The sequence below is a fragment of the Chelon labrosus genome (genome assembly GCF_963514085.1).
Source record: "Chelon labrosus genome assembly, chromosome: 23".
Classification (NCBI taxonomy): domain Eukaryota; kingdom Metazoa; phylum Chordata; class Actinopteri; order Mugiliformes; family Mugilidae; genus Chelon; species Chelon labrosus.
Genome location: NC_140356.1, coordinates 11447388 through 11475238, shown reverse-complemented (window position 1 = coordinate 11475238; position 27851 = coordinate 11447388). Strand labels below are relative to the sequence as shown.

The window sequence follows — 27851 nt, the reverse complement described above, 5'->3', positions numbered from 1 at the left end:
CATCCTGCTGGGGATGGCTGCTGCCATCAAGGAGAGTCACTACTATGGGGTGGAGGTGCCTGGTCTGGTCTTGGTGGGTGGTACATGTCAAAGTGACATCCACACGAATGCCAGGTCCAGAAGTTTCCCAGCAGAACATTGATTTGTCACAAGATGGTCAGTGTTATCTACTTCTCCTGTCAGTGGTTTTATTGTTGTGGCTGATCGATGTATGTGTGATGTATTGAGAGGTCATTTCAGTCGTTTTAGTAGGATCTCATGGGATGTAATTTTTACACTACATGTACAAAAGTTCTTAAATTATGTTGTTACGTCCCTCTGCACCCCGATGGGCTTTGCAGTGACAGTATAAGTGTCTTTGGCTCATTTTCTTTGCCTTAATTGTACTAAACATTTTTTATATATATAACTTGTTGCAATACACATTTCATTTTGTAACTCTGTCGCACTCTCTCAACTTTCTGTTGTGGCCCTTGAGCCAGGTCATCTGGGATAGTTTGAACTTTTGTGGAGACTGAACACCGGCGTTTTGTTGTTGAATGAATGGAGGTGACTTATTGTTGTTGGCTGCTACATGTTTCCTGTTGGTGTGTCTTTAGTGAGTAGAGTGTCTGAGGTCCTTTTAGTCCCTCGCAGTCTCTCTTGCAGTTAAGAAGTGAACCAATTGGACTGAGTAACTCAGCCTTCCTTCGAACCACTCGATCATTGTGCCTTTTTTTTCCTGGATGGGGACATGTTTCTCTGGTGGGGGTGAGCTTGTCAGGACCTGGTTGGGGTTTACTGATGTTCATCTTTTAAAGCCGTCCTGTGCGTGGCGCGCTCCAGAGGGTATATAGGATTGAGGTTTAAGTTGGGAAGGTACCAGCATGATTGCTTTGGTTGTGGTGACAGTGGGAGATGAAGCTGGGTGAGTTGATGGTGGATTGGTTGGTTGCTTTGTTTTTGAACATCCATTAGTTTTGCAGCATTTTCTTCAACAACGGGTAGGTTTTAGGTCTATTTTTGAGTATTAAGTTGAGGAAAGACTAAACTATTTAATTTCAGTAACTAGTGTTAATATGGGTTCTGGTAAAACCACGTTTTTCTTTCAGTTTTTTAGTTTTTTTTAGTGATTTTCAGAAATGGCTCTTGGCAGAGGCCATATAGGCGGTCATCTAGGGCGCCACCTGCTGGAGGATCTTAAAAAATAACCCCAAAAAATACAGCTAAAATAAAAATAATAGTAATAATTTGCAGCCTCGACTTTCCTCGCACTCTTTCCTCGTGCTCCCTCTTAAAAATATAAAATGAATAAATACAGCTTAAACCCGCGGTTCCTATTGACAGTCAAACTGATATTGTCATCATGAAAAGTCGTCCAAGCCCTCAGGTGCAGCTTTCAGAAAGAGGAGGTGGAAGAGAGGTCCCAGTGTCGAGGTATGTTGTCCTTTCTAACATAAAAAAAAATGCTGTTTGACTTTTCATTTGTAAGTTTAAATAAAGCAAAGTTGCCTAATAATGCTACCGTAGATACTGTCGCTACTGTTTAAGTTTTGATTTAATGATGCATAATCACAACTAGTATCACTACTATGTATGTTGTTATTAATATTATTATATTGTTATTATTACTGAATGTTACAGTTTAACTTTGTTACTACTTACAATAAATGTAGGTCATAGTAAAATAAAATACAGTTTATTTATACAGTGTCTACTTTATATGATGTAGAATGATACAACAGACTCAATGCAGTGGTGTAACAGTATGGATGTACTGTATGTTTGAACACAGGTACAAGCAGCAGCATGGCCAGTGAGACACAGCTTTAAGCGGGTGAGTTTTGTAATTGTTTATTAAATATGGCCAAACCCAGACACATTTTGGGTTTAATTCTTTCAAATATTCACAAATACTCTATCACAATATACACATCAGTTACATGTGCAACTGGACTTTTCATCTGGAATGATTTTGTGCATTCGTCCACACATTGAGACTATGAAAGACTATTTTGTATTTTAATACCAACAAATTGGCCAAACCTTTAAACTCTTCTAAACCTCCGCTGAATTTGTGGATTTCAGTACGGGACCATTTGGTTGTGGTGTCAACTGCTCAGCTTGGTGTGAATTTATTTATTTTTTCTACTTCCAGTTGTTGTGGTGGTAACTTTGCGGCAGTTGAGCTCCACTTTTGTTTGGTGTTTTGATTTGTTTTCATTGTGGCTGTGAAAAATGTGAGAGCGTGTCGCCCATAGCCTCCATAGCATGCCACATGAACCAATCATGTCACTAGATGTCAGGTATTTCAGGTTGAGCAAATTGTGGCACCCTGTCAGTCTTAAGAAAATGGACTGTGCCTACTCACTGATAAGTGGTTTTGAGGAGCTCTGCTCAAACTTGGACACTCCAAGATAACTCAGGTAAGTAACAATTCAAAATTATTTTGGCGCAAAATAATTTCCAATTTTCTTAACTTGTAATGAAAAGAAATATTGTAAAGATACATGGTTTCCTCAGGAGTGCTATTTTTGTGAGAATGGAGCATTTGCTGTCAGTGGATTTTATAAATTCACACAAAAAAAATTTAGAGTTCTGCTAACTGTTCAGCTTGCAGCTTGTAATTATTGCTCCACTGACATTTTTTTACAGTTTAAATTGCCAATGATTATTTGTATTTTCCATTTGATTAACAAAGCACACTGCAAAAAAATCCCAGTCAGCTGGTACATGACAAATAGTGGAAAACAAGATGATCGGGAGAAGCATCTTTGCAGCAACTGCATGTAAAGTAACAAGAAGTAAACTGCAAATTTTTTATTTGTATCTATGCATTTAGTGTGTAGTTTTACAGAAGAACTGATCTGCAAATTTGTTCAAGGTATGTGCCGCTGAAAACAACTTCACTGTGCTCAGATTTAATTCCCTAGCAGTGAAACATCCAATACTGTGAGGCTCCTTTACATGTCCACAGTCCAAAATGATCCAGAAGGATGTTCCTTTTCTCCTTTACCGTCATTTTTACAGGCACACCATTAAAAGTCCCTCTTTTGTGTATTTTAATTTAAAAAGTCACTGTATTTTAAAACGTAAACATGAACAGCACCTCATTTATTCGTGTCAATCACCTCCTGATTTTGAATATGGTTGTAACTGCATGTGGGTGGTTGTTTACATGTACAGTATATCTCTGTTAACCCGGTTCAGGAGCTGAGCATCGATAAAATAAAAATCTTTAACTTATCTTGAAACTATATTAACTATTATAAAAGACACGTCTTACATTATTTCAGAATTGAGGTCAATCAAGTTGGAGAAAATTAAGTGCAAACATGACTAATTGATGTATATTTGGTAGGCAAACCAAATTTTTACTCAAATGTTTAAGAAACAATTGGTTCAACGGTCCTGTTGTGAGGCATTACGTGAAATTGATTATGTACTGTTCAATGGTGAGGAAAACCTTGTAGACACACTATTTTTGCAGTATAACAGGGTCGGCTGTGCCCCAATGATGAGTAATGGAATATATACACTTTCCATAGAACGGTTAAGACCTTACTATTGTGAGCAGGGCCCCTGGCATAAACTGGGACTGACCGACGCAGTGTAATGGGAGCCAGACTGAGGAATGAAGGGGGGGGGGGGGGGGGGGGGGGGGGGGGGGGGTGTTGGCTGGCAGGAAATATTTTTAAGAGGAGTGGCATGAAGCCAACTGAGAAAGAAAGGACCTGTGGTGAGTTTAATGCAAACCTTAGCACTGCTCCATTGTTCCCTGATAAACTGACAAAGGCACAGGAACGGACACATTTCAAATGTTATTACCTCAGGCTCTGGGCCTTTGACTAAATGTGGACTCTAGAGTCGCAATTATGGGAGCTATTTTAGCTATGAGCTACGTTTAACGTACCATCCCAGTTCATACACTACATCAGGGCTGCATAGACACATAGTTGACATAATTCCATACTATAATTTTGAGCAACATTAAAGGGGAATTACCGTTTTTTACAACCTGGACTTTATTTCTTGCATAAAATACGATCGTTTACTCACCCATATAACTTTGGTGTCATTTGGAGTCGTTCGGATGGTATTTAGATCTGCATATATCCATATAGTGAGAGCGACTGGGGCACCGAAATGCAGCCTCTAAATAACGTATTATTTGCCGTGAAACTCGTTCATTTCACCAATACTTTGTTATGATTTGCTAGTACTATTCCCCGTTGAGTCCGGAGTTACCAGTAGATTGACCTACTAACCTCTGACCTGGATGATGTCATCCCTGCGCATCTTGTTTACCTGTAATTTGCTACTGCTAGTTTTTTGCAACATGGCTGAATATTTTTCCGATTCTGAGGTTGTGGATGAGGACTTTGTTTATGATGGACGTCCTTACCGTTTTGAGCCAGAGTATACGGATGAGGAGCTCGTTGAAAGGAGGATGCAGAGGCAGAGAGAAGAACAGCTGGCCAAAGAAGAGCAAACCGCTGCACGTCCGCGAAATGAAAGAGTTTCGTGGCAAATAATGCGTTATTTAGAGGCTGCGTTGCGGTGCCCCAGTCACTACCACTATATGGATATACGCAGATCTAAATATCGTCCGAAAGACTCCAAATGACAATAAAGTTATATGGGTGAGTAAACGATCATATTTTATGCCAGACATAAGGTCCAGGTTGTAAAAAACGGTAATTCCCCTTTAAATGCAAAGTGCAGTTTATTCCTGCACCGAACTGGACTTCACCAGTAAATGCCAATAGTATTAGTATGTGCTTACAAGATGCAAACAGTAATTACACTACAGCTTACTACACTGACATTCAGTGACTGCCAAATTTGCTCTTACTAGGACTTTGGTGGCCGGTTAATAAAAGTCTCTCTGTTCTGTAAACTGGTCCAGCATACTCTTGAACCTAGGATTACTCTGGAGGAATTTAAGTTTTTTGTGATGATTCATTGAAAAAAGAGATGACAAAAGAAGATGACAGGTTTTAAATGGAAGCCCTGACCCGCTGAGGCATGGGCTCCGATAGACCTCTGAGGGTGTGCTGCAGTATCTGGCGCCAGGACGTTAGCAGCAGATCTTTTAATCAGAGGTAAACAAGAGGTAATCAAACATAGAGTAATTCAACAAAAGTAAATCTGTGAAACCAAAAAAGAAAATGTCAAAACGCAAAACTGAACTGAGCACAGGCACTGATCACAAGGAAAAAACACAATCAAAACATCCAGGGAACAACACAGACAAAGTGGCAGCAAACAAAGGGAAAGGCAGGGCTATATAAGCACACATAGGCAGAGGGGTTGATGAAGGTGAAACTAATGAGGAGTGGAGCACTCAAGGAGAAACCAATCAAACAATCAAAGACAAGAAACACCAAGGATGAAGCTTACAAAATAAAAACAGGAAACGCAAAGAAACCAAACAGGATTACAACGGAGGTACCAAAAATACGAAATTATGACAGTGGCCTGCTTTGAGACGTCCTGGCCACTGGACTGGAGCAGCACAACATAGTGGCCCCGGGTGACTGACCATCAGTGATCGCCTGCAAAAATGCTGATCGGCGCACCCCTACTTGACTGGATTGACACCTGTACTAGTCAAAACAAACCATTGCCAAACTATTCGTCCGCAATTCTGGAGATGCAAGTTATTTTTGCTCACTGTAACACTACCATCCCGAAATTCCTGTTCTGCAGATGGACACTAGAAACTGTGCATACAATCCTAAGAATCTAACAAATTGAACAAATACATTTCATTGTCAGTCTTAAGACATAGAATAAAATCAGTACAACAGAGTTTTCCTTAGCTGCAAAACCTCTGCAAAAACCTTTATGTGTGTTTCCCATCCCCACAGACACTGAGGATGGCAGTAAACTGGCTAGGACTACTGTCCATAGGAGTGTTTTACGTAATCATACTGGGAACAGGCATCTGGGCATCCAAGAAGTCCAAGCATGAGGAGAAGAAATGCCCTGGGAGCCGTAGTGAAGTGGCAATGGTTGGAGGACGGAACTTGAACATCTGGGTCAGCATATTTACTATGACAGGTAAGGAAAATGATGATAGCTACAGCGTCATTGATGGGGCCTTAGATGGTCATAATGTCGGAATGTCAGAGCTCAACTTTGAAATCGGTGAATGTTTTTGTGCTTTCTCATTGGCTGTATGTCCACTCGTGTTTTGCAGCCACGTGGGTTGGAGGAGGTTATGTTTTGGGTAACGCTGAATTGGTCTATAATCCGACAAAGGGACTGGTCTGGTCTGTTGGACCTATTGCCTTCTCCATGAACCTGATTATAGGTAAATGAGCTCAAATGCAACTGCTTTGATGTAAAATGATGGTACAAAGAGGAACCTCAATCTCCTCAAAAAACCATAGACAGTAAAAATCGACAGTAAATTCAATAAAATGTCAAATGTTAGGTTCTATTTATTTTAAAGATAAATAGGGCAAATTTGTGTCTTTGTGTGGTTATGATTGATTTATTTATCACTATTCTAGGTAATTAGTAATTTAACGAAATACGGTATATAAACTATTCGCTGTGTTGCTCCATAATTGTGTTGTTTCGATTTGTCTGACTTCAGGTGGACTGTTCTTTGTCAAACCTATTCGGTCAAAGAAATATGTCACACTCATAGACCCATTTCAAGAGAAATATGGCAATGCTGTAGGAGCTGTACTCTTCATTCCTGCTTTCCTTGGAGACATCTTATGGATAGCATGCATTCTTTCTGCGTTGGGTAAGTTTGTCATTAACAGAATACAATACTAGTCTTATGATCAACACGGCCTGGCAAAAAAGGAGTTGCCACCTGGATTTAACTAAGCAAATAGGTACGAGCCTCCTATTGGATATTTACCGCATGGGCGATTATCTTTCAACTGGCAACAAGTTATTTAACCCCAACTGATGCAATGAGTAGTTTCTCATTTCTTAAACAACCATGTCCAAAGACACATCCCGTGGTCATGGAAAAGATGTTAGTCTGTTTGAGAAGGGTCAAATCATTGGCATGCATCAAGCAGAGAAAACATCCAAGGAGATTGAAGAAACTACTAAAACTGGGTTAAGAACTGTCCAACGCATTGTTAAAAACTGGAAGGATAGTGGGGAACCATCGTCTTTGAGGAAGAAGTGTGGTCAGAAAAAAATCCTGATTGATCGTGATCGGCGATCACTTAAACGTTGGGTGAAATCAAATCTAAGAAAAACAACAGTAGAACTCAGGGCTATGTTTAATAGTGAAAGTAAGAGCATTTTCACACGTACAATGTGAAGGGAACTCAAGGGATTGGGACTGAACAGCTGTGTAGCCTTAAGAAAACCACTAATCAGTGAGGCTAACCGGAAAAGAGGCTTCAATTTGCTAGGGAGCATAAAGATTGGACTCTGTGGCAATGGAAGAAGGTCATGTGGTCTCAGATTTTTCCGGATTTTCCAGATTTACCCTGTTCCAGAGTGATGGGCGCATCAGGGTAAGAAGAGAGGCAGATGAAGTGATGCACCCATCATGCGTGGTCAGACTCTCCCATCATCAATACAAGATCTTGGTGAAAAATTAATGCAACAATGGATGGAAATAAATCTTGTGACATTGCAGAAGCTTATCGAAACAATGCCACAGCGAATGCGTGCTGTAATCAAAGCGAAAGGTGGCCCAACGAAATATTAGAGTGTGCAACCCTTTTTTTGGTGGTGACTTTTCTTTTGGCCAGACAGTGTATCTTATACAACAATTTTCAAATTAGTAATACCACAGTCAAAGTTGTGAATGATTGACTACTATTGTAAAATTACAGTGAAAGTAACACAATAGCAGCTTTGTGAAACTTATTAATGTATGTCTTACAGGTGGGACAGTAAGTGTGGTCATGGATATCTCCTCCGCACTGGCTGTGGTTATCTCTGCAGCTGTGGCAGTCGTTTACACATTAATGGGAGGATTATACTCTGTGGCCTATACTGATGTCATCCAGCTAAGCTTCATCGCCATCGGCTTGGTACAGAGATTTTTTTTTTGCTGCAGCTTTCTCACACCATTTTTAGTACATGCAAAAAACTAAATTTAAAACAAAGGCAACTGGACTTTTCTTGAAGACGTTTAGCTACTTATCTAAGCAGTTGCATCAGGGTGCACGTTGCATGAGTACATTTTAGTCAGAGAAGACAGATGGGAGGTTGACTGAGACACGATCTAACACCCACTTACATCACGGTCTTAACATCCATCCCCAAATAGATTTTCCCCTATTCACACCTCGAGTCTAAAGGTTCTGGCATTAAATGAGTTAAAACAGGATCAAAACCTGGTCCCCCACCAGGCATTTATAACTGGAGAAGCTGCTCGGCTAAGAGGCAGAATGTCTTCAAGAAAACTTAACATATCTAGTCGCCTTTGTTTTATATACCATCACCTCGATGATTGAGATTCTTCACAGACATTTTTACTATAGTTATGTTGAACTGGTCTGTCTCAACAACCACTGGATGGTGTCCCATGATCAACATTCATGATTCTGCAGAGGTGTAAGGGCTGTGACACATGTGGCCATAGCCACCATTGGCATCCAGAGTGTATATAATAAAAGTCAATAATGACATTGATGCTTTTGAGATATTGTACAACACCAAGATATTACATTTTCTCTTGATCGCTGAAATCAAGAAGAATACATGTGCTAGCTGGCTCTTGGTTGTAGTTCATGTGTTGAAGTGGAACTTTTTGGTCCGGACACAGGCGATGTCACAGTCGGCCTTTGCTGCTGGTATTTCTTTGATGTTGATTTGGTGTGTTCCTAATGTCTTGAAAGTAGTAGAAAGTAGTAGAACAAAAACGGATTTGGTGAAGACATTCGTGGTTACCTTCCGAGGCAGCACTGTTTAATAGTTTTCTCTTTATTTCAGTGGCTCTGCGTGCCTTTTATCCTGACAAGCCCCCACTCTGCTAACTTCACTGCTGCTGCAGTAACCAAGCTGCACCAGGAGCCATGGATCGGCAGACTAGAACTAAAAGATGTAGGACGCTGGGTAGATGAGTTACTGCTACTGGTAAGGGACATCATCAACGGCCCCCATCACATATCTTACATAGGCAACTCCACTACACTTTGCTTGTTAGTAAAAAACACATCATTCTTCAGAGAGAAAATATGTTATGATGGCTTAGGTGGCCTTTAAACGCATTCATTACCTCGTTTTTTTTAATCCTCTCCAAGGGCATTGGAGGGATCTGCTACCAGGCGTTCTACCAGAGGGTCCTGTCCACAGCCACTAATGCCCAAGCTAAGCTCACTTGTTATGCTGGAGCAATAATATGTCCAATCCTCGGCATCCCATCACTCATCATTGGGGCAGTGGCGGCATCTACCAGTACCTACACAAACACACGACATACAAGCTGAAACCACTCCACAGGTTTCATGTTACACTATAGTTTTGATGAGATGGTTATATGGATTGGCTTAGTGACATCATTTGAGTCGGTTTGAGGTGTAGCTGTGGATGTATTTTAAGACCTACCTTTAAACTCAGTGCCTCTTTGTTTGACAACATGGGGAAATCAAAAGAAATCAGCCAAAAAGTTGGACCTCCACAAATCAGGTTCACAGTTGAGAGCCATTTATGAATGCCTGAAGGTACCACATTTTTTACAAAAATAGTAGGAGAAAAGGTTTGGTTGCAAATGGGTCATGGCCCCGTGCATACTTTCTACCGTACGACAAGCCAAGGTATAACAGGTTTAACATAAGAAGGGCGCAAATACTTACATATACATACTTAATACATAATATTACACATCTGTGAGTTGTGGAAGTATGTGAACCCTTTTTCTGAGGTTCTCAGAAAGCTCCTTTGTCCATGTCATCATCATTTTGTTTTTTAACTAAACTATTGGCTTATTTTCCTGAGTAAATGCACAAGTTGACAAATTATGTGAAAATCCGCAGATATCTTGAATAGTTTTTTATTTAGAAATGTAGAGAATACCGATATATATATGCACACACAACACATATATTGTATGTGTTTTTTGTAATTCCATTTCCTTTATGTCTGTCAGATTGGAACGAGACCACCTTTGGTTCACCCAGTCCGTACGAACAGGGAAAAGCTGGTATGATCTTGCCAATTGCCCTTCAGTATCTTTGCCCTTTCTTCGTCTCACTGATCGGTATTGGAGCACTCGCTGCAGCTGTGATGTCCTCAGTCGACTCTGTACTTCTGTCTGCTGCCTCCCAACTGGCCCGAAATATCTTCAAGAATATCATTTGCAAGCAGGTGAGTAACACTTTGGTTTTGGTCTGCAGCACACAAGCAAGCAGCAAATGAATATGTCTCAAGAATTATCCACTTTGGTTTAACAAACCTGATTGCTCATAAGAGGATTTCTTCTATTTCAGGCATCAGAAAAAAATATTCTTGTGGTGGTTAAGCTGTCAGTCGTCCTGTGTGGAGTGATAGGAGCAGGCCTGGCCATGATATCGTCATCCGTTCACCTGTTCTGGATGGTCAGTGTAGATGTTTTGTATTCATTGCTGACTCCCCAAGTGATGTGCATCTTTTTCTTGCCCCAGTTGGTGAACGTGTACGGGGCCTGTTCTGGCTTTGTGTTCGGGATTCTGTTGAGAGTTCTGGTAGGGGAATCTCAAATAGGCCTCCCTGATGTTCTGCCCCTGCCGTGGGATGAGATACAGGAGGATGGTTCCAGACACCGCTTGTTCCCTTTTCGCACTACAATTATGCTCCTCACCACCGCAACTATTATACTAGTATCACAGCTGGCTAAGTGGATATCTAAGAAGAGGCTGCTGAAAAGTACAAGTGATGCTGATTTGAAGAGCAACACACATTACATGGCACCAGTCCAGAGAAATGTGGAAGAAAATGAAAAACTGAACGAAGAATAATAATAGAAAGGGGATCAATGGGGATCAATGGGGATCAATGATATGTCTAAGGGTTCTCTTGGTCCTGACCAAAACACAAAATAGTACATTTGGCCAGACCAACACATTAGCTCAACTTTCGGATGGCAGCATTCACACTTGCAGTTGTACCAGAGTTCCTTTTAAACTGAATCAAGTGTGAACAAATCCTAAGAGTGAGTTGTAGTTGTCGTTCCTTTAGCGACAAAACATAAAACTTTGGTTGAGATGAGGATTTTACTTTGGTGATTGTTTGTGTAGTACATTTCTTTTTATGTCTTTTATGTTTAAAGGGAACAGCTCAGCATGTATGTTGGGACATTGTGTGTTTGTAGAGACCAGCAGAATCATCTGTGAAGCTGAGGCTGAGGTATCTTCACTTTGAGGCAGCAAGATTTTAAAATGATGTTTTATAACATGAGTCCATGGTTTGTACGTTAAAAAACTCACATAGTCTGAAATGAGGTTTAACTAGAGCATTGCCTTGTATTACAAGGTGAATAGATGCACTTATATACACAAGGTCTAGCTATGTCCTTGGTAGAAAGCAGCTCGGGCAAAAACAGCTGACTGTAAAACTATCTGCATGGAAAGATAATGTTAGCAATAACTTCTTTTACTTACCTTTAAATTATCATATACTTCTGACTTAAACAAACACTGTAAATCAGTAATAAAGAACTTCTATCAAAAACAATGACTAAAGTGCATTAATAGAGTCACTGCATAAAACTCACCACACTAGTAACACAGACTATAACCTAAGAATGGATGAGGCGAAGGCAGACTGCGCCGCTTGAATCGGTCAGCCAATCAGAGAATAGTATTTCTCGTTGCCAGGTGAAATAGCAGCGTCGTAATCACGCCCTCCACAAATGCGCGCGAACGCTGCGATTGCGTGCGCACGTCAAAGACGAGCTGGAAGTGGAAGTCATGCGATCAGGTAGTCACTTCATCACTTCATGTTTTTGTACAATAGCTGCTTATTAAAGTCGAGGAACTATGCAGGATATTTGCTTTACGGATCAATTTTCAATTAAACAGCTTTGGGCGGTTATGGTTAGAGAAGGCTTAAATTAATGTTGCTCACACATGCACGTACGTGCATGTTCACGTTGACACTCCTAGAAACACAGCCTGTTCAAGACGTCCCGTTAGCCAGATGTCTTTTCTCTTGTTGTCTTCTTTTGCCCTGAAAGTCGTAAATAAAACAATGTATTTGGTTTAAATTAATTTGTCCTTTATTAGATCAATATACTTATACGTCGTCTTTAAGCACACGTCACCCCCTACATAAAAAAAAAAAAAAAAAAAAAAAAACTTAAAGCATGCCCTGTTGGATAACTGTTTCTCTTCAAAGTCGCTGACATAACAGCAGGGCTGATGCTAGTAGTTGGCTTCGTTTCTTTCGCTTAGATAAACTGCAAGGTGCATAAAATGAATGCACCTTAATTATTAACCCACAATCATGTGATTTATGCAGTGAAAAGATAAATAATATCAGTATGTCTTCCATTTTGGTTAAGCATTTCGGTCGGCTCTCGATGCTTGACGAAGACGAAAAATGTTCGTCAGCGAACTTTTTTTTTCTTTTTCTTTTTTTTTTCTTCCTTTTTTCTGCGACTAAGACGAGACGAACTCAAACTAATATCTGGTGTCTGTTAACTAAACCGTTATTTTACATGATAGGATGCTATCTGAAAAGCGGACATTCAAAATACGTGCGGACTATGTTTATAAATGTGCGTCCCAGTCAAGTTTGGGTAAGGGGCGTTTGCCTAAAGTCTGATCCTCCCTAGTGTTTCCAGGTGTGTAATGAAGAAACTTTTGTCCTGTAGCTTAAATTTGTAGTACTTTGACTGCGTGGGACTGCAATTATCTAAGGAGTGTCTGCCATTCGTGGGAAAGAACTGCTTTATTCATTGTTGACTATCAAAATAAAAGCACCGGATCTACCCTCTGCATGCAGAACTGCCCCAACAGGAGAAAGCGAACAGTTTTCTTGCCGGTGTCCGTGTCAATGCTGCTGGACTCTTTTGTTTTAGTACTTTCTGTCCTCCCGAGTCCGTACTCATGTTCACTTATTTTTTAAGCTGTATGAGCAGGCATCGGTTTCTGGTGATGTGATAGTCGTATGTCTGGCAAAACTGGTCCTCCTCCTCCTCCTTTTTCTTCCTCTTCGATTTTTGGTAGTTTTGAGGGTAAAGAATAGCTCGGAACAATACAGCATTTGGAGGCGCATCACCCTGCTATTCATACAGCTCCCATCACGGTAAGTATGAAGCTAAATAAGTTTGCCTTTTTACTGGCACATATTTAAACATAGCAGTGTGTAATATAAGCGTTTAGCAAACTAACTTTCTCGAATGTATCCCTCTTGTGTGAATAAGCCCTAATACAAAGTAATAGGCCTACAGTAAACCATTCAAGTCGATGATCTGCAGTTTATTGTTTAAGATCTGAAATGTTATTTTGCTTTAAACCCTGTACACCTTTGATGGTTTCACATCATTATGTTTTTTTTTTTTTTTACTTACAAGTTTTCTCGGGAGCACGTGTTCAGCCGCTGCGCTGCTTTTGAACGTCTCTGTTTATTTAATTTGAGGTTTCAAAAAACACATTTTTCTATTTGGTCTAAAGACATAATATAAAATGGGTGCCTAAATGAATGTTGCCAGTCGCAGCTGGACTAAATGTAATTATTAAAAACTGACAAAAAAAAAGATAAGAAAGAAAGATATAAATGACTCAAATATGAATGAGGCTAATAGAGATTTAAGGAGCTGTCATGGCGTCCACTTTTTTTTTTTTTTTTTTTTTTTTTAACAGTGCAGCCCTGTGCTTGTTATTTTTAGTTTTATGTGAAGTTGAATATATATATATATATATATATATATATATATATATATATATATATATTACTGTTTGATCAATTTTGTGTTCTAATTTATTTTTGTCCATTCCATTTACTTGTATTTGCATTTATTTGTTTAAAAAAAAGTATGTGTGTTTGCTTTGAATGCACTCCAGTAGAGCTACTGTCAGGAAAGATCCTTAAATCATTGTAGTGATTATTTCTTCCCATATTCAGGGCTGTAATACAAGCAATGACACAGCCCTGGAATGACAACAGAAGGTGACAGGTTTTAAATGGAAGCTCCGACCCACTCAGACATGTGCTGCACTAGACCTCTAAAGGTGTGCTGTGGTATATGGCACCACGATGTTAGCAGCAGATCCTTTAAGTCCTGCAACTTACACTCTTTAATTATTATTGGCCAGTATTCCACCTAAATAGCCCGACTGGCCATCTCTTTGACTGCCAATTTTTAAAAAAAAAACAAAAACATAAGAATTCCATGATAATTTCCATGTGCACACCCAAAATGGAAACAAGCCCCAAATGTGTGGCTGTCACGTTTTGTGGTGGTGAGGTATGGCGAGGTCGGACCCAAATGCGGGACACACACAAGGAGGCGAAGCAGGATGAAATAAAAATATAGAAAAATGGCCCAGGATTCCCCGTGAATCTGGGATTTTATTAGAAGAATTTAGGTAAAGAAGTTGACAGCTTTTAATGGAAGTCAAGGAACTCTGGATTTTTATCCCCATCTGGCTCCAAGATGTGAGCAGCAGATTCTTTAGATGGGTCTCTGCACGTGTTTGTGTCCAGCAAATACCATAGATGCTTGATTGGATTGAGATCTGGGGAATTTGGAGGTCAACACCTTAAGGTCATTGTCTTCCTCAAACCAGCAGGATCTGAGGACTCCCAGCACAGTATTGCCCAAAGCATCACACCGTCTGTGCTAACTTCCTATAGTGCATCCTGGTCTCATGTACAGCAAACTGCCTTTGCTACAACTAAAACCATCACCCTTTCTATTATGTCAGAGACGATGATAGATCCTTGTCTAACACAAATGTGGTTACTATTTGATTAATGTAATCACTGTGGTATTTATTTATTTTTATTCTCTGTTAAAATTGACAGATGACAAATGTTTGACAGTGGTGCATGGAATGTTAAATGATTGTGTCACTACATGTCAGGTGTTTCTGGCTGAGAGCATGGTCATATTTATTACTTTAACAACCTCATGGAAATAACTGTGCCTGTAGGTATAAGTGACTTTGAGGACTGTACAGAAAAGAAACAAGAACATTACTCCCTGAATCGGAATAAAATATTAGGTATAAAAGCAGCCCAAGTCATACTGTTAACACTCATAGAAACGTAGTCTACATAAATCCATACATACTGTAATTTTACCCGCTGAGCAACATTAAACGCAAAGTGCAGTTTAATGCTGCGCCGAACTGTATTTCACCAGTACTACTGTTAGAACGCCTTCAAGCGACAAATCTGCTCTTACTAGGACTTTGTTGACAGGTTAATAACAGTCTTTTCACATTCAGAAAACTGGTTCAGAATACACGTCAACCTGGAACTTCACTGGAGAATTTATTTGTGATGAGATTCCCAGTCACTGGAAAAAAAACAAAAACTTTCTCTTACACGGACACACACACAGGCTCCCATTCTCCAGCGCTCACTGGTCTTAGTTATCAAACTGAAATAATCTCACGCTCTAGAAACAACAGATAAAAGGATTCGAATCACCATCACGAAATTCTTAATTTAAGAAACAGATCTAATGTGTCGGGGTGAAGGCTGAACCCAGAACACAACAAGCTGAGTTTTGGGATTCAACAGCTGACTAATCTTTTTAAAGGGCATTGAGCTGGGTAGAGAGTGCTTTTTATTGCCAGGGGGTTCAAAACTAACAGGCACAGGCAAGCAGGAGGTAGCCTCAAGTCAAGATCACAGTCTTGAAAGAAGAGCACAGTCTAGCGACAAAAGGCAAGTAAAACATGTTCAACTGGTGATGTGCTGTGGTGGAAGCCTGGTATAAGTAGTGGCGTTGATTGACTCACTGTCAGCTGGTGAACCAATCCACACACCTGACTGTAATCAAGCACGAGAAAACAGAGAGGGGAAAAGAAAAGGAGCCTCCAGATTAGGAGATAGAAGGCCTGGCAGTTGGACAGTCTTAGCACATACAATAAAACCACTACATCATTTCCCTTAGCTGCAAAACCTCTTCAAAAACTTTCCCATACCATTTCTAGAGATGCAAGTTATTTTTGCCCGCTGTTAAACTACATTCACACATAAAGTGTCTTTATTGTCATTATGAGAAGATAACGAAATTTTGCAGACTCCCGGCTTAAGAGGCACACATATAAATAACACAACATTTAAATAAAACGCTTATGAAAAATAGATAACACCCTTAAAAAAGGGAAGAAAATGTAAAGAAAGTGCAGCTTAGTGCAAGTCCCAGTCAGTTCTAAGAATCTAACAAATTTAACAAATGCGTATACATTTCATTGTCTAAGCCAGTGATGGGCAACCTAAATGATGGAGGGGGCCACAATTTTTCATCGACACTACCTGAGGGCCCCATAGGACCGCACACTGAACCAGATATGATAAAACTGCCATTTAAAATATGTTTGTGTATATGTTTATTGAAGCAAACAAAAAAAACACTTCTTTCTTTTTTTTCCAGTGCAAAGGGCTCATGAAAATAAAACATACAAATCACCATCCATCTCAAGGTTGGCAGAAAGCTGCACAACAGCAGACAAACATTAATTGCAAGAACTAATTTGTGCATTTTCACACTAAGAAACAGTTTAACATTTTCCCTGTATACCCACTCTGCCTTGCCACGACCAGCAGTGGGCACTGGTAAAAAGTCGCTGTTGTTTGCGTACTTTTGATCTGAGGTCCGCTACGATAGCAGCCCTTGCAGCTTCAGTATACTTCTCGTATTTAGCTTTGGGCAACGTGTTGTAGCGGCAACTTAAATTGAAATCCTTCATGGCAGATAACGTGAGGTCGTGAGGTCGTGAGGTCGCGGGCCGTGTGCGGCCCCCGGGTCGCCAGTTGCCCATCCCTGGTCTAAGCCATAGAATAAAGTCGGTACAATAGAGTGTTCCTTAACCTTTATGTGTGTTTTGCATCCCCACAGACACTGAGGATGGCCGTCAACTGGATAGGACTACTGTCCATAGGAGTGTTTTACGTAATCATACTGGTAACGGGCATCTGGGCATCCAAGAAGTCCAAGCATGAGGAGAAGAAATGCCCTGGGAGCCGTAGTGAAGTGGCAATGGTTGGAGGACGGAACTTAAACATCTGGGTCAGCATATTTACTATGACAGGTAATGAAAATGATGATAGCGACGTCGTCATTGATGGGGGCTCAGATGGTCATAATAGTAACCCATGTAGGGGCTCAACTTTGAAATCGATGAATGTTTTTGAAATTTAATTATAGAAATGTACACACTGGTGAAGCTGACTTTATTGACTTTCTCATTGACTGTATGTCCACTCTTGTTTTGCAGCCACGTGGGTTGGTGGAGGTTATGTTTTGGGTAATGCTGAAGTCATCTATGATCCAACAAAGGGACTGGTCTGGGCCGTTGGACCTCTTGCCTTCTCCATGAACCTGGTTTTAGGTGAGTGAGGTAAAATGCAACGAATGCCGCAATGAAAAATCATCAATAAACCGTGTGGTGGATATTTCTGTTGGAAAATAAGAAATCAGCACACTCTTTAGCCCTATTCGCACGGGACTAGTTTTACCCGGGGACCTCTGGTAATTTGTAATAATAGCGGAGGTCGTCTGTGATCTTAATCCCGTGCGAATCGACCATGTCCGTAATTTGTAAAGTAAAAATTACACTGCAAATTACCTTCCCTATTTCTCATAACACAGAGGTCCTGTGATAATACTAATCCAGTGCGAATCGGCATCTCTGTGATTTTGGGATGTGTTTTTACTTTTTCAAGACTTTTGTTTGATTCGCAGCTTTTTTCTGCCTCTCCTCCCTTAAGAATTATGAAGGATGTGCTGTAAATCAAAGTCTGGAGAGCGGGAAAGGTCGTTCGTAATTTCTTTCCCGGGATCAATATTCTCATCATGTTTTATTTCTAAAAATATATTTTTTTATTATCAATTAGAATTTGCAAAGTAACTAAAGCTGTCAAAAAGTGTAAGATGTCCTCTGACATGCAGTGAAATGAAGCGGAAAGTAGCAGACACATCACTATGCATAGTAAATTAGAGTAAAACACAGAGTTTGCTTATCCCGTGCGAATGTGCCACATGAAACACAGACGTAGGGGGGTCGTTTCTGAATCACATGACGTCCCCAGGTAAAAGTAGTCCCATGCGAATAGGGCTTTTGTCTTCTTTCTGTGTGTTTACTTGATCATCTGCAGATCAGATGGGCTCACAGCACAGACAAAGAAAGAATTGAGAGAGGCGAATGAGCAAAGAATACACAGTGTAGATCTGTTTTATACTTCTTATCTACTGGAGGTCACATTTTTCACTTGGCTATCTGTGTGTCTCCCAGACACAGGCCCTGAAAGAACACCAGACTACTACAGAACATATACCTGTACATGTACAGGTGAGGTATACGGGCATATACCTCAATAGACTTATATTATAAAGCAGCTTCTAAGCCATGTGTGTATTGATTGTTGGGAAATTTTCAACCATATCACATGCTCTGACCCAAGGTTTCAAGTCTGCCCATTCCTTATGTTTTGGCTTAACCAGTGAAAATTGTGGATGTGCATTCGTAAAGCGATAAAGAGTGTGTGAGAGTGCTTTGCTCAGGTTCACAGAGACAACACAATTGGTGCCATTCCAATTTGACCATTCAAGCCCAATCTTTCTTATGACTTTCTCTGGACCACTTGTTCTCATAATCAAAGTCAGCTCCCAAGGACATGCGTTAAGGATAGTATAGGTCTGGCGGCGACATGGTGTATTGTGCACTTTTGCTTTGTGTACCATGGCAACTGCTGAATTTTGAGGAAACACCTTATTCCAGTTTATTTCAAACCCGGTAATACACTTGTCCACCCCAAAGACAAAACACCCGGGGGGCAAAAACAGAGCAATGTAGTTTATGCTGTTCAGTGCAGTGAGGAATGTACAGACAACGTATTCACAAACGCATGTCACAGCACAGAAGAGGCAGCACATCAGGAAACGATTCAGTGGTCCACCTACACCTGAAGGACAAAAGACACTCACATTGAAGACATTAACATCCAAATCTTTGCCAGAGAAGGTTTGAAAGAGGCGTAAAGGAAGCCATCTATATGTTAAATTGGAAAAACCTTCTCTAAACAGAGGAGGTGGACTGAGGTATAAGCTGCCATCAATTTACAATACAGTCCTAACTTCTGTCCTCAAGAAGATTCAACCCCATTAACACCTTGAGACTGGAGCCTCTGGCTGATAATGGGTTGTTAGAGCAACAATCATAGGGAAGGAAGACAGGGACAAACAGTCCCCACTCAACAACAGGAAAGTCTCTAGTCATTAATGGACACTAGTCGTGCCAGTTCCTGGTCGTCAACAGAAACCCACAGATGTTCCTATTTAAACCTATTTAAAAGTCCATTTGCCTTTCTTAAATGTTTTTGGATATACCATGACCTGGTTGACTGAGAACCTTCACGTACATATCTGTACAGTAGAGGTGTTACGCTCGAAGCAGACGCTCGAAACAGTGTCAAGCTTTCAAAGCAGAAGTATCGCGACAAGATGTTTCGATGCCTCGCTTCATCAGTCGAAAAATCACGTGACTCAACAAATGAAGCTTCATTACGTCACATGCCTATCGGCCGTCATCGGCAAAGTGTCACTCCAGTTTTGAATGCAGAGCGAGATTGTCAAACTCACAATGCTTATAAATGGGCACAATGCCTGAGATGGTTGTGGGTTTTTGAGAGGAGGAGAGTTTTGCATACGTTATGTAGTTTCATTGATTTAGAACGAGGGAGAGTGAAGTTTAAGGTATTAGTATAACATTAGATTAACTTGCATACTTACATTGGCACATAGGCATTCACACACTATACACTGATTTGCATACCTGTATACATACATACATACATAGAGAAACAGACTAAAGCCTAACTCAGCTGAAATTATCTTGTTTTTAATAAAAATCTCTGAACCACCCAAATCCCCTTCCCAGTTTCACAAGCATTTTGCACAACTGCTGTTATCACAGTCCCTCGTTGCACAACCATTTCACTTTTATTTTGTAAATATATTTTTGTATTTCTATCAATCTTATAAAAGCATATATCTAAACCATACAGTATTAAATGATGGCAAACTCATACAAGTATATTATTATTTTCTATAAAAGAAAAAAAAACAAGCATTTCAAGACGCACATACTGTAGATCCTTTATTGTTGAACAAACACAACAGTGCCTTTCTGTTTCACGACCCTTTGTTTTATGCGAATGCTATGTATAATATTATCCAGCAGATGTCGCCACAATTGCACCAAATGCACCTGAACCATTTCAACACAATTGCTTCAGATTGATTCAGTGGTTAAGAAACCTTCAGTTTCTCCATTTCTACCGTATAGGACATTATCTGCATTCAAGATTTAAGAAATCTTCCTCTCTGGCCCACTATATCCACCTCTGCCTCTTGAGCATCTCTGTGTTCTTTTAAGAAAAGCTCCAGCTTTTCAGCAGCTGAAACTGATGCTTCAGCCTCATGGTTGTATGTTAGTGGAGCCGTGATGTCATCTGCGTTTCAATACAGTCCTTCAGCCCTTTCCTGAGTGCTTGTGGGACAGGCAGTCTAGCTCACTGTGCCAGTCTTCTGGGTGTAGCTGAGCCCAGATCGAGATCTAGTTTAAGACCCTGACATGGAGACGAGGTTAAAGCTTCTCTCCCTGCCTGTAGTTTTCTGTCCCTGATGTTTGCAGCCAGTCAGACAAAGCTTCTCATTTTGCTTTAATTCTACAGCAGATATCAAAAAGAATGCCCTGCTGACACGTCTGTCACAGCACAGCTATGTGCGAGAATCCGTTGCCAATCAAACACTGACCAGCTATTTGTCTGGCTCCCAGACGCAGGCCCCGAACATATAACATATACCTCAATAGACTTATAGGTCAAAGCTGCTTCTGAACTATGTGTGTTGATTATGTGAAAACTTTCCGTTACAACCGTCTGACAGTAAATTCAATAAAATGTCAAATGCTAGGTTCTATTTATTTTATCAATATTATTCATGGGAGATTCGTGTCTTTGTGGTTATAATTTATTTATCACTATTCTGGTCAATTTCTAATCTAATGAAATACAGTATATGAACTATTCGCTATGTCTGTTAGTAATGGTTTGGTTGGTGGGGTGTACTGTTTTCTTTTGTCTGACTGCAGGTGGACTGTTCTTTGTCAAACCTATTCGGTCAAAGAAATATGTCACCCTCATGGACCCATTTCAAGAGAAATATGGCAACGCTATCGGAGCTATTATCTTCATTCCTGCTCTCCTTGGAGACATCTTGTGGATAACATGCATTCTTTCTGCGTTGGGTAAGTTTGTCATTACCGCAATACAATGACACTGGTATTTTAACATTGCTGGTTGAACTACTCTGTGTTGGCCAGCAGGGAACTAAAACAACTATTTTAAAATTACAGTGAAAGTAACACCATAGCAGCTTTGTGAAACTTATTAATGTATGTCTTACAGGTGGGACAGTAAGCGTGGTCATGGATATCTCCTCCTCACTGGCTGTGGTTATTTCTGCAGCTGTGGCAGTCGTTTACACATTAATGGGAGGATTATACTCTGTGGCCTATACTGATGTCATCCAGCTAAGCTTCATCATGCTCGGCTTGGTATGGAAATTTTTTGTAAAGCTTCTTTCGCTTCACAAGAAAACACAACAAATCCAGTTGTCTTTGTTTTAGCATCGACTTTTGGATATACATAACTTGGATGACAGAACCATCACATATTTTTGGTATAGATATGTTTGGTCTGTTCTATTGGATAGTGTGCCATGGTGATTCATGATCACCAGAGGACGAACTGCATTGATATTGATTACTCCTTGACATTTCATCTAGTGTGTAGGTGTAACAGCCATGACACACCAACTGATAGTCGTCTCTTTGCTGGTGGTTGTTGATTCTAGTCCTTTGATGTTGGTTTGGTGTGTTCAGTCTTAAACTATTAAATGGAATTAAATGCAATTTGGTAAAAGTAAAATCAAAATGAATTTAAAAGACTTTGATGATCCCTTCAAGTGAAATTTTGAATTTCTACGATGCAGCACTGTTTAATAGTTTCCTCTTTATTTCAGTGGCTCTGCGTGCCTTTTATCCTGACAAGCCCCTACTCTGCTAACTTCACTGTTGCTGCAGTAACCAAGCTGCACCAGGAGCCATGGATCGGCAGACTGGAACTAAAAGATGCAGGACGCTGGGTAGACGAGTTACTGCTACTGGTAAGGGACACCATCAATGGACCCCATCACATCACATTGCATCCGGAAAGTATTCACAGTGCTTCACTTTTTCCACACTTACAGCCTTATCCCAAAATGGATAAAATTAATTTTTCTCCAAAATTCTACACACAACACCCCATAATGACAATGTGAATTTTTTTTTTTTTAGTTTTTGAGATTTATTAAAAATAAAAAAACTACAAAATCACATGCACATAAGTATTCACAGCCTTTGCCATGAAGCTCAAAATTGAGCTCAGATGCATCCTGTTTCCACTGACCATCCATGAGATGTTTCTACAGCTTAAGTGAACTAATTCAGTTGATTGGACATGATTAGGAAAGGCACACACCTGTCTATATAAGGTCCCACAGTTGACAGTGCATGTCAGAGCACAAACCAAGCATGAAGTCAAAGGAATCTCTCAGAGACAGGAATGTCTCGGAGGTCTTTGAGGCTCAAATCTGGGGAAGGGTACAGAAAGATTTCTGCTGCTTTAAAGGTCCCAGTGAGCACAGTGGCCTCCATCATCCTTAAATGGAAGAAGTTCAGAACCACCAGAACTCTTCCTAGAGCTGGCTGGCTGTCTAAACTGAGCGATCGGGGGAGAAGGGCCCTTAGTCAGGGAGGTGACCAAGAACCCGATTGTCACTCTGTCAGAGCTCCAGCATTCCTCTGTGGAGAGAGGACAACCGTCTCTGCAGCAATCCACCAATCAGGCCTGTATGGTAGAGTGACCCGACAGAAGCCACTTCTTAGTAAAAGGCACATGGCAGCTTGTGTGGAGGTTGCCAAAAGGCATCTGAAGGACTCTCAGACCATGAGAAACAAATTTCTCTGGTCTGATGAGACAAAGATTGAACTCTCTGGTGTGAATACCAGGTGTCATGTTTGGAGGAAACCAGGCACCGCTCATCACCAGGCCAATACCACCCCTACAGTGAAGCGTGGCGGTGGCAACATCATGCTGTAGGGATGTTTTTCAGCGGCAGGAACTGGGAGACTGGTTAGGATAGAGGGGAAGATGAATGCAGCAATGTACAGAGACATCCTGGATGAAAACCTGCTCCAGAGCACTGTGAGCTTGTGAACTTGACCTCAGACTGGGGCGAAGGTTCATCTTTCGGCTGGACAGCGACCCTAAGCACACAGCCAAGATCACCAATGACCTCCTTATGGCTGCTGATTCGGGACTCCTCTCAATCCTCATTCTCCTTGATCCAACCGCAGCATTTGACACTATCTCCCAGTCCATTCTCACCCATAGACTAGCCTCCTTCGGTATCTCTGACACACCTCTCGATTGGTTCATCTCATATCTCTCTGGCCGCACTCATTTCATTCAGTTAAAAACATTTACATCCCGCCCATCCCCCCTTTTCTCTGGTGTTCCCCAAGGCTCTGTTCTTGGGCCTCTTGTATTCATCATCTACCTCATCCCCCTTGGCCAGATATTTCATAGGTACAATATTCATTTCCACTGTTATTTGGATGACACCCAGCTCTACCTGTCCACCAAACCCAACTCCACCTTTCCACCCACATACCTCTCTGACTGTCTTCAGGAAATCAGAACCCGATTCTCCATCTACTTTCTCAAACTTAACAGTGGCAAAACTTTAATTCTTCTCATTGGCGCCAAATCCACCCTGTCTAAAATAAATAACTTCTCCATTCAGATTCCCCAGTCTCCCCCTCCCCCCAGGTTAAGAGTTTGGGTGTCATCCTTGACACAAAATCCTGCTAAACAAACAACCTCGCCCCTCGGTACCTCACTAACCTGCTCCACATAAACATTCCTGCCCGCACTCTTAGGTCATCCTCATCCATACAACTCATCATTTCACCGGCTCGCTTGACCACCATGGGTTCCAGAGCCTTCAGCCGCTCAGCCCCCTGCCTCTGGAACGCCCTCCCGGAACACTTAAAAAATTCAGACTCTGTCACCACCTTCAAATCTCAGCTCAAAACTTATTTATTCAGACAGGCCTACTCTATTCCATAGTCTCACTTTCATCTACTGTCATTTTTATTTAACTATATATGTGTTTGTGTGTATTTTAATTGTGTTTTATTTTAACAATTTTGTACAGTGACCTTGAGTGTCCTGAAAGGCTCCCATAAATAAAATGTATTATTATTATTAAGATATCAAAGGAGTGGCTTCAACATCTCTGGAGAGATCTGAAAATGGCTGTGCACCGACGCTTCCCATCCAACCTGAAGGAACTTGAGAGGTGCTGCAAAGAGGAATGAGCAAAACTGCCCAAAGATAGGTGTGCCAGGCTTGTGGCATCATATTCAAAAAGACTTGAGGCTGTAATTGCTGCCAAAGCTGCATCAACAAAGTATTGAGCAAAGTAAATGGTAAATGGCCTTGCTTTTATATAGCGCTTTTCAACCTATTGGTACTCAAAGCGCTTTACAGTCATAGACACATCTACCCATTCGCTCACACAAGCACACACACATTCACACACCAGTGCCACGCACTGGGAGCAACTGGGGGTTCAGTGTCTTGCTCAAGGACACTTCGGCATGTGGCACATTCTGGGGATCCAACCGCTAACCCTCTGGTTCGTGAACAACCCGCTCTACCTACTGAGCCACAGCCGCTGTGAATACTTGTGTATGTGTAATTTCTTAGTTTTTTATTTTTAATAAATTTGCAAAAATTGTCATTATGTCATTATGGGGTGTCGTGTGTTGAATTTTGAGGGAAAAATGAATTTAATCCTTTTTGAAATAAGGCTGTAACATAACAAAATGTGGAAAAAGTGAAGGGCTGTAAATATTTTCCAGATGCACTGTATCTTACATGGGCAACTCCACAACACTCTACTTGTCAGTAGAAAATACATCATTCTTAAGAACGAAAATTTGCACTTCATTGGAAACCATTTCCTGAACATATTGCATTCCTTAAAACACAGTCATTGTCTCTGCTTTTAATCCTCTCCAAGGGCATTGGAGGGCTGTGTTACCAATCGTTCTACCAGAGGGTCCTGTCCACAGCCACTGATGCTCAAGCTAAGATCACTTGTTATGCTGGAGCAATATTATGTCCAATCCTCGGCATCCCATCACTCATCATTGGAGCAGTGGCGGCATCTACCAGTACCTAGTCCTAACTATCTAAACATTGTTGTACTTACTGTCTTAGTCATGAAGCAAGTTTTTATTCCCTTTTCTTTTCCAATAATTATGACTAGAAGGAGCAGTTGTCACACAAACACTTACATAAACTTAAGTTGACATCATTAACCACTCCCCAGATTTCATGTTATCAAACTATAGTTTTGGTGAGTTGGTTAGGACATCTACTTTTATTTTTTTCAACAATTGTGCACAGACGCTCTGTTGACTGTCCCTTTAAACGGACTCTTTTACACCAGTTCTGTTTTCAGAAGCGATAGTCCAACATTGCTGCAACTTATTGTAAGAAGTTTGTAAAAGGCTACCCAAAATATCTGAACCAAGTTTAACAGTTTAAAAAAAAGGGGAAAAGAGCCGCTTAAAAGTCTTTGTCCCCCTCAGAATTTCGGCATAAAAACAACTCACATAAATCCTTTCAGTAGACACAGAGAACCCAACCAAACAAATAAAATAGAAATAATATGTTTTGGTATTTGTTTATTCACCCAATATTACCTATCTGTGAGGTGTGATGATTTCCAATCAATGTAATGGGACTCAGGTGTTAATCCAATAGAAATGTTGTGGAAGGACCTGAAACAAAAAGTGAACATGTTATGATACTGTTTATTGTAATCCCATTTCCTTTATGTCTGTCAGATTGGAACGAGACCACCTTTGGTTCACCCAGCCCGTACGAACAGGGAAAAGCTGGTATGATCTTGCCAATTGCCCTTCAGTATCTTTGCCCTTTCTTCGTCTCACTGATCGGTATTGGAGCACTCGCTGCAGCTGTGATGTCCTCAGTTGACTCTGTACTCCTGTCTGCTGCCTCCCAACTGGGCCGAAATATCTTCAAGAATATCATTTGGAAACAGGTGAGTAACACTTTGGTTTTGGTCTGCAGCACACAAGCAAGCAGCAAATGAATATGTCTCAAGAATTATCCACTTTGGTTAACAAACCTGATTGCTCATAAAAGGATTTCTTCTATTTCAGGCATCAGAAAAAACTATTCTTGTGGTGGTTAAGGTGTCAGTCGTCCTGTGTGGAGTGATAGGAGCAGGCCTGGCCATGATATCGTCATCCGTTCACCTGTTCTGGATGGTCAGTGGAGATGTTTTGTATTCAATGCTGACTCCCCAGGTGATGTGCACCTTTTTCTTGCCCCAGTTGGTGAACGTGTACGGGGCCTGTGCTGGCTTTGTGTTCGCGATTCTGTTGAGAGTTCTGGTTGGGGAACCTCAAATAGGCCTCCCTGATGTTCTGCCCCTGCCGTGGGATGAGATGCAGGAGGATGGTTCCAGATACCGCTTGTTCCCTTTTCGCACTACAATTATGCTCCTCACCACCGCAACTATTATACTAGTATCACAGCTGGCTAAGTGGATATCTGAGAAGAGGCTGCTGAAAAGTACAAGTGATGCTGATTTGAAGAGCAACACACATTACATGGCACCAGTCCAGAGAAATGTGGAAGAAAGTGAAAAACTGAATGAAGAATAATAATAGAAACAATAAATGTAATGTTTGATTTTTAATGCAGGATTTGGTCATACGGGTCAAATGTGCTCCTATTTCTTAGGGGATCAATGATATGTCTAAGGGTTCTCTTGGTCCTGACCAAAACACAAAGTGGTACATTTGGTCCAGACCAAACAGATTAGTTCAAGTTTCAGATGGCAGCATTCACACTTGCAGTTGTACCAGAGTTCCTTTTGAACTGAATTAAGTGTGAACAAATCCTAAGAGTGAGTTGTATTTATCGTTCCTTTAGCGACAAAATATAAAACTGTGGTTGAGATGAGGATTTTACTTTGGTGATTGTTTGAGTATTACATTTTATTTTTGTATGTCTTATGTGTTTTAAGGGCACAGCTCAGCATGTATGTTGGGACATTGCTTTGGACGGTTTGGTTAGATGGGACTATTTAAGAAGGCTTAAATTAATTGAGTTTCTGTTTTTAACTGCCATGTTAATGTACACACACACGTATGCTGTATGCATGTTCAGGTTGAACCTCCTAGAAACACAGCAGCCAATGACCAGTGCTGGTCAAGGGGTCCCTTTTGGTCAAATGTCTTTTTTCTAGTTGTCTTTTTTGTCCTGAAAGTCATAAATAAAACAATTTATTTGGTTTAAAGAAATTTGTCCTTTATTAGATTAATATACCAACACTTTACAAACACACTTCACCCTCGCCCGCCTCTAAAAAAAATCACACTCCAAGCCAAGCTTAGATAACTGTTTTCTCTTCAAAGTCGCTGACATACAGTGCTTTGAAAAAGTATTCATACCCCTTGAACTTTTTCACATTTTGCCACCTTACAACCACAAACTTAAATGTTTTTTACTGAATCAACACAAGAGTTGACTTCCGGTGTCATGGCGGCAGCGTAGTATACCTCGGC

At 40.7% G+C, this 27851-nt stretch overlaps 2 protein-coding genes across 3 annotated transcripts; both read left to right on the top strand.

Moving 5' to 3' along the window:
• Positions 1 to 5747: 5747 nt before the first annotated feature.
• On the top strand, positions 5748 to 10910 carry LOC311508544 (high affinity choline transporter 1-like; the record flags this gene model as incomplete). Its single annotated transcript, XM_084573353.1, has 8 exons — positions 5748 to 6045; positions 6185 to 6298; positions 6587 to 6742; positions 7855 to 8003; positions 8908 to 9051; positions 9219 to 9372; positions 10064 to 10281; positions 10404 to 10910. The coding sequence occupies exons 1-8, from the start codon at positions 5862 to 5864 to the stop codon at positions 10908 to 10910; spliced, it is 1626 nt and encodes a 541-aa protein (XP_084429479.1). The 5' UTR covers positions 5748 to 5861.
• A 1467-nt stretch (positions 10911 to 12377) lies between these two features.
• On the top strand, positions 12378 to 27570 carry LOC311508543 (high affinity choline transporter 1-like). 2 transcript variants are annotated; one of them, XM_084573351.1, is made up of 9 exons: positions 12378 to 13200; positions 16970 to 17162; positions 17349 to 17462; positions 21225 to 21380; positions 21541 to 21689; positions 22157 to 22300; positions 25268 to 25421; positions 26100 to 26317; positions 26439 to 27570. In XM_084573351.1, exons 2-9 carry the CDS (start codon positions 16979 to 16981, stop codon positions 26943 to 26945), a joined length of 1626 nt encoding a protein of 541 aa, XP_084429477.1. In that variant the 5' UTR covers positions 12378 to 13200; positions 16970 to 16978; the 3' UTR covers positions 26946 to 27570. The 2 variants fall into 2 exon arrangements, with proteins under 2 accessions (XP_084429477.1, XP_084429478.1); XM_084573352.1 differs by lacking the exon at positions 12378 to 13200 and having other exon boundaries at positions 16641 to 17162.
• The last annotated feature ends 281 nt before the right edge of the window (positions 27571 to 27851 follow it).

Coding starts and splice junctions, on each gene's coding strand:
- LOC311508543 (XM_084573351.1), top strand. CDS start 16,979: ATGGCCGTCAACTGGATAGGACTACTGTCCATAGGAGTGTTTTACGTA. Junction 17,163..17,348: donor CAGCATATTTACTATGACAG/GTAATGAAAATG, acceptor CTTGTTTTGCAG/CCACGTGGGTTGGTGGAGGT. Junction 21,690..22,156: donor GCTTCATCATGCTCGGCTTG/GTATGGAAATTT, acceptor TCTTTATTTCAG/TGGCTCTGCGTGCCTTTTAT.